This window comes from Salvelinus alpinus, chromosome 29, assembly GCF_045679555.1.
Source record: "Salvelinus alpinus chromosome 29, SLU_Salpinus.1, whole genome shotgun sequence".
Taxonomy (NCBI): Eukaryota; Metazoa; Chordata; class Actinopteri; order Salmoniformes; family Salmonidae; genus Salvelinus; species Salvelinus alpinus.
This window is the reverse complement of record NC_092114.1, coordinates 32,064,960-32,083,295: the sequence shown is the minus strand read 5'-3', so window position 1 is coordinate 32,083,295 and position 18,336 is coordinate 32,064,960. Positions and strand designations below refer to the sequence as shown.

Below are 18,336 nucleotides of genomic sequence, written 5' to 3'. Positions count from 1 at the left end.
AGTATCTCTCGTCTACCTATGTGATTTGAATACACATTTTGTATTGAGAAAACTTTGCCTAGAAACGGCGCTAGCTGGGTCCATAGCAACGGTGTCTCGGCGATGTCACTATGACCCAGCGTTACATGTGAACCATAAGACTACTCTGGGATCACACACACATACTAGAAATGTATACACTCACTGTACTGTAACTTGGTTTGAATAAAAACATTGCTAAGTGGTCCTCTTTAGCTCAGTTAGTAAAGCATGGTGCTTATAGCGCCAGGATAATGGGTTCGATTCCCGGGACCACCCATATGTAAACAATTTGGGCACACACGACTGCAAGTCACATTGGATAAAAGCATCTGCTAAATGGAATATATTACACTTTTTTTTTTTTAAAGGTGTTCGAAAAATGTGCAACATGTTACATCTAGACCCAGAACTACACACTTTACACAGACCCCTTGGGTTGAATGGTTTAGTAAAACCAACCCCAGTCCCTAAAAAGGGAAGATATAAGAGCTACATTTCTGCAGCATATCCTACTGATAGGTTGGCCAAAATGTCTCACACTGAACAGTTCTACATTGTAACTTGAGGCTACAGGAAGAACAGACAAATAGCTTGGATACCTCAATCGGCAGTACTACAATAGCAACATCGCCACCCTCTGGTGCATGTCGGACGTTATAGTGCTGAATATAATGTTGATGATTATGATTTAAAATGGTTACTATTCATTGATTAGAAGAGGTCAATGATGTAATCAAGCATGAACACCCAACAACATTAACGCTGACAAGAATAACAGGAATAAAACCCCTGCCTTAAGAGGCGGGAAAAAAATATCAGTTTTGTTTTTACCAGTGGTGGAAACAATAAAACGTTGGGATCAGATGTAGTGCAATGGGTTGATAGCCTGGTCCCAGATCTGTTTGTGTTGTCTGGCCTTAGTTGGTAAGAGAGCACTAACAGATCCGGGACCAAGTTAGGAGGCTGTCGTCACAAAAAGCATAAAAGCAACAAGTAAGAGGGAAAAGAGCCACAGCAGGCAAACACAGGCAGGTGAGATGTCTAGCTAGGAGTAACGCTATGCAGGGCTACCCTGTTAGTGTCATGCCATACCTGGGTCTATGAGTACCTCCTGCGCCCCTACGGTAACACACAGAGACAGACACACAGAGAGAGAACGCAGGTTCACACAGTGCAGTAAGTTACTGAAAGCAAAGTTAGTCCCCAAACGAGCCGCTTCTTAGACGGTTCCTTGTGACTTTCCCCATCGGTCCCCGCAGTATAGTATGCTATATCTAATTACTTCAGTGATAAACTAAAACAAAATATGTGTGGTTATTTAGGGGTTAAAGTAATTGACTTGTTAATAATATGAAGTAAAGACATGGGTGAATGGAAATATGATATGAAATACTGTTCAGAACAAATGGGTTAGGTTGTGGGGGCCACCGGATTTCTCAGGTAATGTTGTCCAGGGCACAGAACAACAGAAGCAGCTGGGCTGAGAAAAGCGTAGCAAAGCTTGTGTTGTCATAGTACTAGCCATACTAGCTGCAATTGCTTGGGCCACACGTCAAATAGCCACGGAGACCGCTTCCTTCCAACCATCCTATAATCACAGCTCAATCAGAAACCTCCGGACATCTTCCACAAGTTGTCATTAATGAGATATTAAACAAAAACACCCCCCTCCCCATAAACACCACAACCTCCACACAGTAAAATACAATCCACATTACAACCGTACCTCCAACCTCTCCTCTCCAGACGTACAGACAGCCCCCCTGGGGCCCCCATACCACCACACTGTTCATTTGATCAAATTCAACCCTGAGACGCGCAGAGACCCTCCCTTTCAATAATAACACCGTCTGTCTGTCCCCACCACCCGGTTCTTCCTTCTTACCCATATAGCCAACTTGGCTTGGCCGAACAAGAAGTGAAAATAAAATACAAAAATGTTCCCTTTCACTGCTTGAATACCTCGGCCCCATTACAAATATCCCTACCGAGAAGACCACCCCAACCTCACACACAGGGAGAGCAAGCGAGAGAGAGGAGTGCTGCTTACCTGGCCGGTGTCTCTTCCCTGCGTCGGCTGCTTGGCCCTGGCCCTGTGCCAGGCTGCGTTCGCGTCCAGAAGCCTTCCCTGCTGTTCCTCCAGGATAGTGGAAGATAACAGAGGCTGAACACAGGCCCTCTAACGCAGCTGGAGAACCAAGACACAAGGGAGATGTGTCAATGAAACAGAATACCCTCCATTAGAAGTTGACTAAAGGGCATTCTGTATGTACAGTATGGCAAGGGTGATGATCCATCCTCCTGCAGAGCTACTGGGCTGGGCAGGATTTTGCTACTACCCTGTAGTAGCACCCCTGATTGCCTTCAAGGTCGTGGTGAGCCACTGATTAGTAGAATCAGGTGTGTTATAGTAGGGTCGGAGCAAAAACCTGCAGGGTATCCACCCCTGCTTTATTGGATTTGAGAGTAGAGCAGGAGGCATGTCTTCCTCCCCAGTCTTACCCCCGAGCCACAGGAAGTCATTGACGGAGCGGAGCAGCTCCACTGCCATGTGATAGTGAACCAGGGCATCCTGCAACATGCCTGCCTGCAAACACAGGTCCCCAACGTGCTTCCTCATACGGCCCTGGCAACGCTTCTTATAGTGCCTAAGGAGGAGGAGGAGGGAAAGAAACATCAAAATGTGTCAGTCAGATGTCGTAGAGGAATCCATTTACAATACAACTTTGTCCACATGTTACAGCAAACAAGTATCCAAGTACGGTTTACTTCTTACATCATTTTCACAAAAACAAACATATTTTGTTCTCTCTCTCTCTCGTATGGTTTCCAAAATAAAAGTCCTTTAAGCATAACGTATTTTCTTACCCAGGTCCCATTGGGTGCTAGCAGAGGAGACTCACTGTTGAATGAATCTTATCAGTTACAAGTGGTGTGTGTGTTGGGGGGGGGGGGGGCAGCACAAGCAAGGGAGACAGGGGTTGGGTAGGGGAGAACCCAATAGAGAAAAATAATCAGAACGACCCTGATCCTGAAGTCTAGCACATTAAACACACAAGGATTGAAGAGGAGGATGACATCACCGTTTGTAATTCTAACAGAAGAAAAGGGGGCCAGTTCAAGACCTCTGTCTGTCTAACTCTTTACTGGAGCCTGAGATACTGGGAAGGTCTAGGGTCAAACCCACCTAGTATTGTGTTACCTAGAGAACATTCTGATGTGTCATTGGGGGTAAATGGGGTTGACTTACATGTTATTAGTGAATTTATGGTACATTTGCTTTGCTCATATTGTTTAGATTCAGAGTAATGAGTAGGGCCTAAACTTTTCGGATGAAAACAAACTATGCCTATGTTACCATTTGTTAGCCTAGTTTGTGAAATAAAATGATGAGCAATACATTATGTATGGTCTGCTTAGAAGAACATGGATACCACATTCAAAGTCATGCTTTCATAAGTAGGTGCAATAATAAGCCTCGTTGAAGGTGATGCATCCCTCCATGAATCACGGATATACGAGATCCATGTTAAAGTGTAGTTGCAGCAGAACATAGAAGATATGAGATCCATGTTAAAGTGTACTAGCAGCAGAATATAGTAGAAGATACGAGATCCATGTTAAAGTGTAGTTGCAGCAGAACATAGAAGATATGAGATCCATGTTAAATTGTACTAGCAGCAGAACATAGAAGATATGAGATCCATGTTAAAGTGTACTAGCAGCAGAATATAGTAGAAGATATGAGATCCATGGTAAAGTGTACTAGCAGCAGAATATAGTACAAGATATGAGATCCATGGTAAAGTGTACTAGCAGCAGAATATAGTATAAGATATGAGATCCATGGTAAAGTGAACTAGCAGCAGAATATAGTACAAGATATGAGATCCATGGTAAAGTGTACTAGCAGCAGAATATAGTAGTAGATATGAGATCCATGGTAAAGTGAACTAGCAGCAGAATATAGTAGAAGATATGCAGTGGCGGTTCTAGCTTGTATGGTTCCCTGGGTGAACCTCCCCTTCAGCACCCCCCCCCCACCCCCCCCTGCCAAAAAAACATTCCTTCTGCACCAACTGTAATTTTTATTCAGGAATTTGGAACACCACAAATAAATAATCATAACATTTAAAACTATATACACATACAAAAATAAGACAAAAATATCAAAAAGTAGTAACAAAGACTAATAGAATTTGGTTGATTTGGCACTCGAGCATCAATACATTACCCATCCCTCAACACCATCAACCAAGACTAAACCAATTCACCTTGGTGGTGTGCAGACTGGTTTTATATTATTCTTAACGATTTCACACAAACCAGAAAAAATGCAACAATATGTCTGTGAACCTATATATTCACAGTATTATGAATGAATTCTGGTTTATTTCAAATCAAATTTTATTGGTCACATATACACATGGTTACCAAATGTTAATGCGAGTGTAGCGAAATGCTTGTGCTTCTAGTTCTAACCATGCAGAAATATCTAACAATTTCACAACAACTACCTTAAACACACGTGTAAAGGAATGAATAAGAATATGTACATATGAATGGACGAACGGCATAGGCAAGATGCAGTAGATGGTATAGAGTACAGTATATACATATGAGATGAGTAATGTAGGGTAGGCAGTGGCTCAGGTGGTTGTTGTCCTTGATGATCTTTTTGGCCTTCCTGTGACATCGGGTGGTGTAGGTGTCCTGGAGGGCAGGTAGTTTGCCCCCGGTGATGCGTTGTGCAGACCTCACTACCCTCTGGAGAGCCTTCCGGTTGTGGGCGGAGAAGTTGCCGTACCAGGCGGTGATACAGCCCGACAGGATGTTCTCGTTTGTGCATCTGTAAAGGTTTTTTGGTGATAAGCCGAATTTCTTGAAGAGATACTGTTGCACCTTCTTCACCATGCTGTCTGTGTGGGTGGACCATTTCAGTTTGTCCGTGATGTGTACGCCGAGGAACTTAAAACTTTCCACCTTCTCCACTACTGTCCCATCGATGTGGATAGGGGGGTGCTCCCTCTGCTGTTTCCTGAAGTTCACGATCAACTCCTTTGTTTTATTGACGTTGAGTGTGAGGTTATTCTCCTGACACCACACTCCGAGGGCCATCACCTCCTCCCTGTAGGCCGTCTCGTCGTTGTTGGTAATCAAGCCTACCACTGTAGTGTCGTCTGCAAACTTGATGATTGAGTTGGAGGCGTGCATGGCCACGCAGTCATGGGTGAACAGGGAGTACAGGAGAGGGCTGAGAACGCACCCTTGTGGGGCCCCAGTGTTGAGGATCAGCGGGGTGGAGATGTTTCCTACCCTCACCACCTGGGGGTGTCCCGTCAGAAAGTTCAGGACACAGTTGCACAGGGCAGGGTCGAGACTCAGGGTCTCGAGCTTAATGACGAGTTTAGAGGGTACTATGGTGTTAAATGCTGAGCTGTAGTCGATGAACAGCATTCTTACATAGGTATTCCTCTTGTCCAGATGGGTTAGGTCAGTGTGCAGTGTGATTGCGTCGTCTGTGGACCTATTGGGGCGGTAAGCAAATTGGAGTGGGTCTAGGGTGTCAGGTAGAGTGGAGGTGATATGATCCTTGACTAGTCTCTCAAATCACTTCATGATGACGGAAGTGAGTGCTACGGGGCGAGTCGTTAGCTTTCTTGGGAACAGGAACAATGGTGGACCTCTTGAAGCATGTGGGAACAGCAGACTGGGATAGGGATTGATTGAATATGTCCGTAAACACACCAGCCAGCTGGTCTGCCCATGCGCTGAGGACGCGGCTAGGGATTCCGTCTGGGCCGGTAGCCTTGCCAGGGTTGACACGTTTAAATGTTTTACTCACGTTGGCCACGGCAAGCAAAGAAGTTGTTTAGTTTGTCTGGGAGCAAGACGTCGGTGTCCGCGACGGGGCTGGTTTTCTTTTTGTAGTCCGTGATTGACTGTAGACCCTGCCACATTCCTCCCGTGTCTGAGCCGTTGAATTGCGACTCTACCATGTCTATACTGACGCTTAGCTTGTTTGATTACCTTGCGGAGGGAATAGCTACACTGTTTGTATTCGGACATGTTTCCAGTCGCCTTGACCGAATTTAAAGCAGTGGTTCGACCTTTCAGTTTTGCGCGAATGCTGCCATCAATCCACGGTTTCTGGTTGGGGAAGGTTTTAATAGTCGCTGTGGGTACAATATCACCGATGCACTTGCTAATAAACTCACTCACCGAATCAGCATATACATCAATGTTGTTGTTCGAAGCTATCCGGAACATATCCCAGTACACGTGATCGAAGCAATCTTGAAGTGTGGAATCAGTTTGGTCGGACCAGCGTTGAACAGACCTGAGCACGGGCGTTTCCTGTTTTAGTTTCTGTCTATAGGCTGGGAGCAACAAAATGGAGTCGTGGTCAGCTTTGCCGAAAGGAGGGCGGGGGAGGGCTTTGTATTCGTCGCAGAAGTTAGAGTAACAATGATCCAGAATTTTGCCAGTCCGGGTCACGCAGTCGATATACTGATCAAATTTAGGGAGCCTTGTTTTCAGATTAGCCTTGGTAGCATTTCGTAGTGTGACTGATTTTACTAATTGCATTAGTACTGTACAAAGTTAGAGGTGCGCTATTTGATAGATTCCCCCGCTCCCCATACCTCGGGCTTCCAATGGGGAGACCTGAGGTCAACCTACCCCCACCCTCCTCCCCATCTCGTACTTCTGAGTGGGAGACCTTCCCAGGCAGTAGCCTGCCTAGCTCACAAACTAGAATCAGAGCGCCCACTCCGACAAGGTTAATTGACCTACAGTCCCACACGGTGACATGATATCATTGACGTGACGTGCAAATCAGCAATAGAAAACCGATCGCGCAAATGTCACCATTCAGAATATTTGTGCGGGCGCCCCATGTCGCCCCCGGCAAGATGCCGCCTATATCTAAATCCACCATTGAAGATATGAGATCCATGTTAAAGTGTACTAGCAGCAGAATATAGTAGAAGATATGAGACCCATGTTATAGAATGTGTGATGCTTCAGAAGAATTAGAGCATAGACCTTATTCACTCAGTCAAGCTTGGGTCAGGTGACAACCTCCCAATCATCATGTTCCTGATAGCCTGGACATACCTTTACAAGCACATACAGTGGGGAGAACAAGTATTTGATACACTGCCGATTTTGCAGGTTTTCCTACTTACAAAGCATGTAGAGGTCTGTAATTTTTATCATAGGTACACTTCAACTGTGAGAGACGGAATCTAAAACAAAAATCCAGAAAATCACATTGTATGATTTTTAAGTAATTCATTTGCATTTTATTGCATGACATAAGTATTTGATCACCTACCAACCAGTAAGAATTCCAGCTCTCACAGACCTGTTAGTTTTTCTTTAAGAAGCCCTCCTGTTCTCCACTCATTACCTGTATTAACTGCACCTGTTTGAACTCGTTACCTGTATAAAAGACACCTGTCCACACACTCAATCAAACAGACTCCAACCTCTCCACAATGGCCAAGACCAGAGAGCTGTGTAAGGACATCAGGGATAAAATTGTAGACCTGCACAAGGCTGGGATGGGCTACAGGACAATAGGCAAGCAGCTTGGTGAGAAGGCAACAACTGTTGGCGCAATTATTAGAAAATGGAAGAAGTTCAAGATGACGGTCAATCACCCTCGGTCTGGGGCTCCATGCAAGATCTCACCTCGTGGGGCATCAATGATCATGAGGAAGGTGAGGGATGAGCCCAGAACTACACGGCAGGACCTGGTCAATGACCTGAAGAGAGCTGGGACCACAGTCTCAAAGAAATTCATTAGTAACACACTACGCCGTCATGGATTAAAATCCTGCAGCGCACGCAAGGTCCCCCTGCTCAAGCCAGCGCATGTCCAGGCCCGTCTGAAGTTTGCCAATGACCATCTGGATGATCCAGAGGAGGAATGGGAGAAGGTCATGTGGTCTGATGAGACAAAAATAGAGCTTTTTGGTCTAAACTCCACTCGCCGTGTTTGGAGGAAGAAGAAGAATGAGTACAACCCCAGGAACACCATCCCAACCGTGAAGCATGGAGGTGGAAACATCATTCTTTGGGGATGCTTTTCTGCAAAGGGGACAGGACGACTGCACCATATTGAGGGGAGGATGGATGGGGCCATGTATCGCGAGATCTTGGCCAAAAACCTCCTTCCCTCAGTAAGAGCATTGAAGATGGGTCGTGGCTGGGTCTTCCAGCATGACAACGACCCGAAACACACAGCCAGGGCAACTAAGGAGTGGCTCCGTAAGAAGCATCTCAAGGTCCTGGAGTGGCCTAGCCAGTCTCCAGACCTGAACCCAATAGAAAATCTTTGGAGGGAGCTGAAAGTCCGTATTGCCCAGCGACAGCCCCAAAACCTGAAGGATCTGGAGAAGGTCTGTATAGAGGAGTGGGCCAAAATCCCTGCTGCAGTGTGTGCAAACCTGGTCAAGAACTACAGGAAACGTATGATCTCTGTAATTGCAAACAAAGGTTTCTGTACCAAATATTAAGTTCTGCTTTTCTGATGTATCAAATACTTATGTCATGCAATAAAATGCAAATTCATTACTTAAAAATCATACAATGTGATGTTCTGGATTTTTGTTTTAGATTCCGTCTCTCACAGTTGAAGTGTACCTATGATAAAAATTACAGACCTCTATATGCTTTGTAAGTAGGAAAACCTGCAAAATCGGCAGTGTATCAAATACTTGTTCTCCCCACTGTAATAGAATAGATAGGCTATCCTCACTGTTTAAGTGAACCAACCTTCACAAGCCTCAGTCGTTGACAGTGTTCTGTACTCTGCATGTCCAAACTATCAGCTCCTTCAGAACTCTTATTGTTATGATTTTATTTCATACAAAGTTGAGAGGAGTGATGAACCCATGCACAAGAGCACTGGGGTAGGGGACGAGGCCAGGGTGGAGTGTCTCGTTTAGGGGTGGGCTTAAACTGGAACTAGGATGGGCTTAACTAAAGCGATGTGTCTAACAGCATCTCACCTTTTCACATGCAACAAACTCACAGGACAGTGTGAAAGAAACAAATAAGACAAATAAAGTAACCAAGATAAACAAAGAAAAAGGGAAAGAAGCAAAAATAAAAACAGATTTTTGAACGAAGAAATAAACACGCAACGTTGACTGTTGTCCTTAGCAACACTAATGTAATGACAAGGCTATCTAGACGATGGACATCACAGAGAAACACTGAGGTCAAACTTTTTCCAGCATTTTGTAGCAACCAGTCAAGTAAAAACCATCTAACAACCTTTCGGCTTCACTTGACAAATTGAGGCATTTTATAAATTGTAAAACGAATAGACTTTCTTAATTCAGCAGTTACAGTACAGGCTAGAGGTCGACCAATTATGATTTTTCAACGCCGATACCGATTATTGGAGGACCAAAAAAGCCGATACCGATTAATCGGACGATTTTTTTATTTATTTGTAATAATGACAATTACAACAATACTGAATGAACACTTTTATTTTAACTTAATATAATACATCAATCAAATCAATTTAGCCTCAAATAAATAATGAAACATGTTCAATTTGGTTTAAATAATGCAAAAACAAAGTGTTGGAGAAGAAAGTAAAAGTGCAATATGTGCCATGTAAAAAAGCTAACATTTAAGTTCCTTGCTCAGAACATGAGAACATATGAAAGCTGGTGGTTCCTTTTAACATGGGAATATTGAAGACTCAGGTAAGAAGTTTTAGGTTGAGGTTATTATAGGACTATTTCTCTCTATACCATTTGTATTTCATATACCTTTGACTATTGGATGTTCTTATAGGCACTTTAGTATTGCCAGTGTAACAGTATAGCTTCCATTCCTCTCCTCACCCCTACCTGTCCTCGAACCAGGAACACGTCGACAACAGCCACCCTCGAAGCATCGTTACCCATCGCGCCACTAAAGCCACGGCCCTTGCAGAGCAAGGGGAACAACTACTCCAAGTCTCAGAGCGAGTGACGTCACCGATTGAAACAGTCTTCACAGTTCGCAACGAGCCAGGCGGCCCAAACTGCTGCATATACCTTGACTCTGTTGCACAGAACGCAAGAGAAGTGACACAATTTCCCTAGTTAAAAGAAATTAATGTTAGCAGGCAATATTAACTAAATATGCAGGTTTAAAAATATATACTTGTGTATTGATTTTAAGAAAGGCGTTGATGTTTATGATTAGGTACACATTGGTGCAACGACAGTGCTTTTTTTCGCAAATGCGCTTGTTAAATCACCCGTTTGGCAAAGTAGGCTGTGATTCAATGATAAATTAACAGGCACCGCATCGATTATATGCAACGCAGGACAAGCTAGATAAACTAGTAATATCATCAACCATGTGTAGTTAACTAGTGATTATGTTAAGATTGATTGTTTTTTAATAAGATACGTTTAATGCTAGCTAGCACCTTACCTTGGCTTCTTGCTGCACTCGCATAACAGGTAGTCAGCCTGCCACGCAGTCTCCTCGTGGAGTGCAATGTAATCGGCCATGATCGGTGTCCAAAAATGCTGATTACCGATTGTTATGAAAACTTGAAATCGGCCCTAATTAATCAGCCATACCGATTAATCGGTCGCCATCTAGTACAGGCTCAAAGAAAGTTTTTAATAACCAACTTTGTTAATTCCAAATTCATTGACCAGCTGAAAAACGATATAAGCTGCAAAACATGTGAATGATACCAGACCTATAAAACCCAAATAGAGTGCAGAAGAAAAGACAACTCACCTGCTATCAGTGTCCAGCCCCACAAAGTCTTTCTTCTCAAAGGGAACACAAAGCAGTGGTATCTTATCCCCAGACTTGTCTGTGGCTCTATCCAGCCTCTTGGACTCCAGCACAATGAAGATGGACTCCACAAAGTCCTCCACCCTCTTCTCCAAATCGGGACAGTCATCATAGCTAGAGTAGAAAGCCACATCCGTCCTCTGCTGCTCAGCTATCTCCCCCTGCAGCCCGAACACCAGGAGCCGTGAGTCGTACAGCGTGGCTCCGAACACATCCTTCTGGCTGTGGAAACGGTCCGACGTTTGGGGCCACTCTTTAGCCGAACCACAGGTCGTCACGGAGATGAGGCCCACCACCTAGATAGAGATGAATAGAGATAGATAGACAGACAGATAATACTATTATTCCTGAGCAACAAACAGGAAAAATAATAGCCACAAAGCAACAAACCTTGCGGTGTGTCTGGAAGTCTCCCCACTCGTTGTTCTCAGGGAGGTAGTGGTGACGGTAACGGATATAGAGGTTCCTCTGGGAGTCCCGGATGGACACCTTTTTTTCCCAACACCATGAAAAGACAAAACAGAACAAAATAGGGATCGTTTGACAATCAGGATCCAATGGTAAAAAAATTACATTAAAAAACAATAACTACTAAGTGGACAGGGGTTACATATTTCAATAAATAATAAGACATAGGCCTAGAGTGTGTCACAAATGCCACCCTATTCCCTATATCAATCAAATGTATTAATAAAGCCCTTTTTACATCAGCAGATGTCACTACGTGCTTATACAGAAAGCCAGCCTAAACCCCAAACAGTAAGCAACGCAGATGTAGAAGCAGCATGTAGAAGCACTTAGTGCACTACTTTTGACCAGTGTGGGTCGTGCAATTTTTTTTATTTTTTATTTCACCTTTATTTAACCAGGTAGGCTAGTTGAGAACAAGTTCTCATTTGCAACTGCGACCTGGCCAAGATAAAGCATAGCAGTGTGAACAGACAACACAGAGTTACACATGGAGTAAACAATAAACAAGTCAATAACATGGTAGAAAAAAAAGAGAATCTATATACAATGTGTGCAAAAGGCATGAGGTAGGCAATAAATCGAATAGTTACAATTTAGCAGATTAACACTGGAGTGATAAATCATCAGATGATCATGTGCAAGAAGAGATACTGGTGTGCAAAAGAGCAGAAAAGTAAATAAATAAAAGCAGTATGGGGGGTGAGGTAGGTAAATTGGGTGGGTAGTTTACAGATGGACTATGTACAGCTGCAGCGATCGGTTAGCTGCTCGGATAGCAGATTTTTAAAGTTGTTGAGGGAGATAAAAGTCTCCAACTTCAGAGATTTTTGCAATTCGTTCCAGTCGCAGGCAGCAGAGAACTGGAAGGAAAGGCGTCCAAATGAGGTTTTGGCTTTAGGGATGATCAGTGAGATACACCTGCTGGAGCGCGTGCGTCTAGCCATCGTGACCAGTGAACTGAGATAAGGCGGCACTTTACCTAGCATAGCCTTGTAGATGACCTGGAGCCAGTGGGTCTGACGACGAACATGTAGCGAGGGCCAGCCGACTAGGGCATACAGGTCGCAGTGGTGGGTCGTATAAGGTGCTTTAGTAACAAAACGAATGGCACTGTGATAAACTGCATCCAGTTTGCTGAGTAGAGTATTGGAAGCTATTTTGTAGATGACATCGCCGAAGTCGAGGATCGGTAGGATAGTCAGTTTTACTAGGGTAAGTTTGGCGGCGTGAGTGAAGGAGGCTTTGTTGCGGAATAGAAAGCCGATTCTTGATTTGATTTTGGATTGGAGATGTTTGATATGAGTCTGGAAGGAGAGTTTGCAGTCTAGCCAGACACCTAGGTACTTATAGATGTCCACATATTCTAGGTCGGAACCGTCCAGGGTGGTGATGCTAGTCGGGCGTGCGGGTGCAGGCAGCGAACGGTTGAAAAGCATGCATTTGGTTTTACTAGCGTTTAAGAGCAGTTGGAGGCCACGGAAGGAGTGTTGTATGGCATTGAAGCTCGTTTGGAGGTTAGATAGCACAGTGTCCAAGGAAGGGCCGGAAGTATATAGAATGGTGTCGTCTGCGTAGAGGTGGATCAGGGAATCGCCCGCAGCAAGAGCAACATCATTGATGTATACAGAGAAAAGAGTCGGCCCGAGAATTGAACCCTGTGGTACCCCCATAGAGACTGCCAATAGGGTGCCATTTGGGACGCCCTCATAGCTAGTACACATAGTGAATGCTTACCTGGGCCACAGAGGCAATGCGTTTGTAGATCCTGAAGAATTCGTCCTCGGGGACGATGCCCACTGGTTGGACCACCACCAAGACCGTCTGATGGTCCTCAGCACACTGCATGTAATCTGGGATACTCATCTCCTTCTCATGGGCTCTGAGGGGCAGGGGGAAAGGAAGAGGGAGAGAACCAAAGGAAGGGGGTAATGTAGAGACCTTAACCCAACACCTAACGACCTCATCAAGTGGTTCGGACCTCTTGGCGTTGGGGTTTACGCTGTTGGCTTGACAGTCACTGGACCGGGGTTCAAGTCCCGGTCGGGCTACAATATGATTTTATTAATTCCTCAACATCTAACTACATTTCATCCACACATTCCACAGTCAAGGTTTGAAATCACTGCCAGTTGAATCTAAAGCATTCTGACAATAATCAGGTGTGTTACTGCTTGGTTGGAGCAAAAGCCTGCACCCACACAATTTCTCAACTCTCAGTATAGTGACCAAACATGTCATCGTGTGAGTTATTTTAGGTACAATTTACAAGTATTGACAAGACAGCCGTTGGAATTAATTGCAAACTACATACATCGCGAGCGTGACGTGTTGCCCATTCACAACAACATCACCCACCCACCATGCGCGAGTTTCAATCTGGAGTATAAAGGATCTACCTAGATAGCAACAAAGATACAACACTGTGCTAGCAGCTCTAACCAACCTAGCGACAGTAGCTAGCCTCATGGCTAATATACCTTTGTTACAGTAAAATACATTCAACTTCAAATATTTCAAATTGAATTATTTCAGCCATCAATGTTTACAGAATGGCTGCTTTACCAAGTTAGTTAGCTTGCTAGCTACACTGACAGTCTCTAGAAAGCTAGCTAACATTAGTATGACACCTGGTTGCTAGGCTAGCTGACTCTTCAGCCACATACAGCATAATTCTTTACCAAAACATGCCAAGAATTCACATAATGTATGCGTTTCATTGATGTTACCTTGATATATCTTGAACCAGAAACGTTTAACAGAGCTTCCTGAATGAACTCTTCTTCTCTATCTTCTTATATGGTATATTGGCGATCGCACAATTTAATGTGCATCCTGCCACCTACTGTCCGGGATAGAAACAGGATTCCCCAAAAACTGAACAAACTACCAAAATACTACAAAACTAACAAATAATGATAAACAAAATCTAACAACGTTTCTGTTAAAAAATAAAAACAGATCTGATCCCTACACAGGCTCAAGGGGAACCGGGAAAGGCAGGTATTCCGGAGCCAGTACCACTTGCAAGTCTTCACAAACTTTTCTTCCACAGCCACAATAATGTCACATTTCTTAGACTTCTGTGAGACTTGTGCTGTACAGTTAATAACTGTGGCAAAGAACACCACAAAATCCACCTTTTTAACACACAGGGTATATTTTGACTGGCAGCAAACATTTACTACAGACTGTGGTTCATCCACTACCATATCTTCACTGGCATCACTTGTTTTCTCAATTATTTTAAATCGCCTCCGCATAGGAAATTAAATTGGCCGCTCTAACTTTTGCCACCTCAATCTCCTTCACCTTTACAGGCCACTCCAGGACCTCGGGATCATGATCCCCACCACAATTGCAACACGGTCGTCCTTCTACACACCGTTCTTCAATATACTCTGTCTGTCTGCACACATTAGAAACATGGCCAAATCCTTTACAGTTCTTACACTGCAGTAGTTTGGGGACGAAAGCTCTTACAGCACCAAGCTTCACATGCGTAGGCATTTTGTCTTTATCTAAAAAGAACAGGACCGACAGACTATCTTCTTTTTCTCCATTCACCCAGCGGGTCAGACGCTGGGTGAATTGCAGGGCCCACCAACCGCACCAGGATTTCTCTTCAGGTATTCAACCTGAACATCCGTCGTCACCCCCGAGATGAGTCCTTTGACGGATGCTCTACTCTGAAATTCAAAACACAAAACTTTTGTTGTCCGGATTCTTTTGAGGCCCACTGCAATCTTCCTCATCTTTTCCCCACCAGCCCGTTTTCATTATTCTCTATCAGCTACTATGGCAGAATATGAATAGCGTGCATCACTGCCCTCCTATGTCCACTACTGGTACTGTGGGCTCCCATGCTCCTAAATATTTTGCTGTGCAAACTGGAATTTTGATTTGCTAGCACCATTGGCAATAGAAAAGCATTCGCATTTACAATATTACATTGAATGGCAAAAATATATTTGCAAAGTTGCTAAATGTATGTTTCGTATACATTGTATCTTCTCACCCATGAAAATGAAATTCAGTAACTCTTGGAGCACAATAAAATGATACAAGTGCTTATTTTATGTTAAACGTAAAACCAATTCGTTTCTGCCCTTCGATTTCGTTGCTGTTTTTCAGATTGTCTAAAAATGAGGGTTTTATAAATGTCCAAACCCGCCTCCTATTGGGTCCGATTTTTGCAACTTATTTTCTAATCACATCACGTTTTATGTTGTATCACCATTGTGATTGGTCTCTGAACCCATACACGATATATAAAATCCTTACGTATTCTTCGTTGTATTAAACCCAGATGAAGGTTAACAGCTGAAATGCTTGTTTACTATTAAAGTAAAATTAACTGTCCAGTGTTTCTGGATTTCAATTAAATATGACCTGTAGTTAATTACCATGTAAGGGAATAGTTTTCCTTCCCAAAAAGTCTAATTAAGTATGTTATAAAGCAGCTTTTCTGTGTTTGAATGGTGTAGGCATACAAACCCCATTAACGGAATGGTGTGGGCGTATACCAGCCATTAAAATAATTAATGCAAGTAGACCGCCAATGAGCCAACACGACATCATGTTGGTGCTCCCGAGTGGCGCAGCGGTCTAAGGCACTGCATCTCAGTGCTAGAGGCATCACTACACACCCTGGTTTGATCATGGGCTGTATCACAACCGGCTGAATTGGGAGTCCCATAGGGCGGCCATTGTCATCCGGGTTAGGGTTTGGCCGCGGTAGGCCGTCATTGTAAATAAAAATGTGTTCTTAACTGACTTGCCTGGTTATATAAAAAATAAAAATAAATGATATGAGGAAAAAGTGAGCATTTTTTAAACAGTCTGTTAGAGGTGTTTTTTTAAAAGTGTTTTTACTCCAATTTATGCTTTGGCCACAAATACACTGAACAAAAATATAAATGCAACAATTTCAAAGATATTACTGAGTTACAGTTCATATAAGGAAATCAGTCAATTGAAATGAATTCATTAGGTCATTATCTATGGATTTCACATGACTGGGAATACAGATATGCATCTGTTGGTCAAAGATACCTTTATAAAAAGGTGGGGGCGTGGCTCAGAAAACCAGTCAGGATCTGGTGTGACCACCATTTGCCTCATGAAGCACAACACATCTCCTTCGCATTGAGTTGATCAGGTTGTTGATTATGGCCTTTGGAATGTTGTCCCACTCCTTCAATTGCTGTGCGCACATCTCCTTCGCATTGAGTTGATCAGGCTGTTGATTATGGCCTTTGGAATGTTGTCCCACTCCTTCAATTTCTGTGCGCACATCTCCTTCGCATTGAGTTGATCAGGCTGTTGATTTATTGTCCCGAGCACAAGGTGCACCTGTGTAATGATCATACTGTTTAATCAGCTTCTAGATCTGCCACACTTGTCAGGTGGATGGATTATCTTGGCAAAAGAGAAATGCTTACTAACAGGGATGTAAACAACATTTGAGAGAAGTAAGCGTTTTGTGCATATTGGACATTTCTGGGATCTTTTATTTAATCTCATGAAACATTGGACCAACACTTTACATGTTGTGTTTATATTTATATTTATTATATAAAACATTATTTCGAAACCCAAAGTTAACCCAAATTTAACAGAATATAAACTTTTAAAAGTAGTGAGATGGACAGTTACTTTAAGAAAACCTTATACTAGAATGTGTGATGGGTGTATATTATATTGTGTGAACTGTATCATTTAGATAGGGAGAGTTTGTTTGATAGGGTCAGAGAGGTTGGATGGGGGTTAGCGAGGTATGTAGGACTTTATTCTATGTTATTAGAAATACAGGACTAGCTATTAGAGTAACAGGTGTGTAGGTAGGTTGTGGCCGGCCTCACACTCCAGTACAGTAGGTGACAGTGTATGCACATTTTCATTTGGTTGCGATCTGCCAAAAAATTTAAAGAAGTTGCAGCAGTAGCGTTCCCGCCTTCATCGCTGCTCTTCTTGTGCAAGGATACATTAAGTGCTAAAATGAAGCTATACTTTTTGTAGACCAGTAGTTATAAAAGTGAAATAAAATGAGAAAAGCAAGCTATACCTAGCTAAGTAAGATGTAGTTACCATAGCACTCCTGATAGCCAGCCAGCAAAGATCTAGCTCTCCTGTTAGCAAGCCAGCTTACGTTAGCTAGCAAGCTTTACTCCATGCAGCTGCAGACATAGCCACGGGATGAAGGGGTGCTGAGGTTGCTGTAGAACCCTGTGAAAAATATGAATTCTCTACAACACAAAATCTATTAGCACCCCCAAATATCTTCCAGTGGCTATGCTATGGCTGCAGATTAATTCTTAAGTGGCTTTGCAACAAAGCCAGATGAGTACACATTTTGGTTAAGGTACAGCAACCATGGGTATTTAACCAGAATATGTTTAACATGGAGGTTTTTTATGATGGCTTCACTGGCAAATGTTTATTTTGGACATTAATTTAACAACTGCCTCAAAGGCCAGACAGGTAATTTAGGCTTCCATTGCAGCCTCTTGCTACTCCCATCCCAGGAGGCTAGTTGCTACTCCCATTTCAAGGCTAGTTAATGGGCCTTGCTCCTTCCAGGCAGGCCAGTTTAAATAGCTGCTCCCCCAGGGGTGTGTTCAGTACGACAGAACGGTGTTCAGCATTTAGATAAACGGTGCTGTACTGAATGACCAGTTAAATAATATCCTGATTATGGTGGCCCAGACAGTGTTTTCGTGTATGGTGTACTGACAAGTTTTGCCATATCAAATGGTCACACCTATATTGATCAGGCTCCACCTCGCCACATCCATCAAACTGGAGCAAACGTACCTCAACGGCTGGGGCGTATTCATTCTGCAGATTCTGATGCAAAACGTTTCATAAACGGAATGAAGCTGGGAGGGATTTTGCTCTGTTTGCTTCTTAAATCGTCAAGGATTTCCGTAATTAACTTATCCCCGTTTAAGAACAGAGCTCACCGTTTTGGGGAAACGTGTCGTTCCGTACAAATCGCCACGCAACGCAGTATAC

The 18,336-nt window shown here is 43.4% G+C and overlaps 1 protein-coding gene across 5 annotated transcripts in view; it reads right to left on the bottom strand.

Moving 5' to 3' along the window:
* Positions 1–14,152, bottom strand: part of LOC139558492 (trafficking protein particle complex subunit 9-like) — a 296,688-nt gene extending 282,536 nt beyond the window's left edge. For 2 of the 5 annotated variants that reach the window (XM_071373648.1, XM_071373653.1), the window contains exons 1-7: positions 14,049–14,152; positions 13,057–13,201; positions 11,242–11,340; positions 10,792–11,147; positions 2,524–2,669; positions 2,072–2,209; positions 1,114–1,140 (exon numbers count right to left, since the gene is read on the bottom strand). In XM_071373648.1, coding sequence (XP_071229749.1) covers positions 1,114–1,140; positions 2,072–2,209; positions 2,524–2,669; positions 10,792–11,147; positions 11,242–11,340; positions 13,057–13,185 — 895 coding nt within the window. In that variant the 5' untranslated portion in view covers positions 13,186–13,201; positions 14,049–14,152. Of the gene's footprint in view, positions 1–1,113; positions 1,141–2,071; positions 2,210–2,523; positions 2,670–10,791; positions 11,148–11,241; positions 11,341–13,056; positions 13,980–14,000 lie in introns of those variants that run through there. The other 3 variants (XM_071373650.1, XM_071373652.1, XM_071373649.1) reach the window with 3 other exon arrangements.
* Between the last annotated feature and the right edge of the window lie 4,184 nt (positions 14,153–18,336).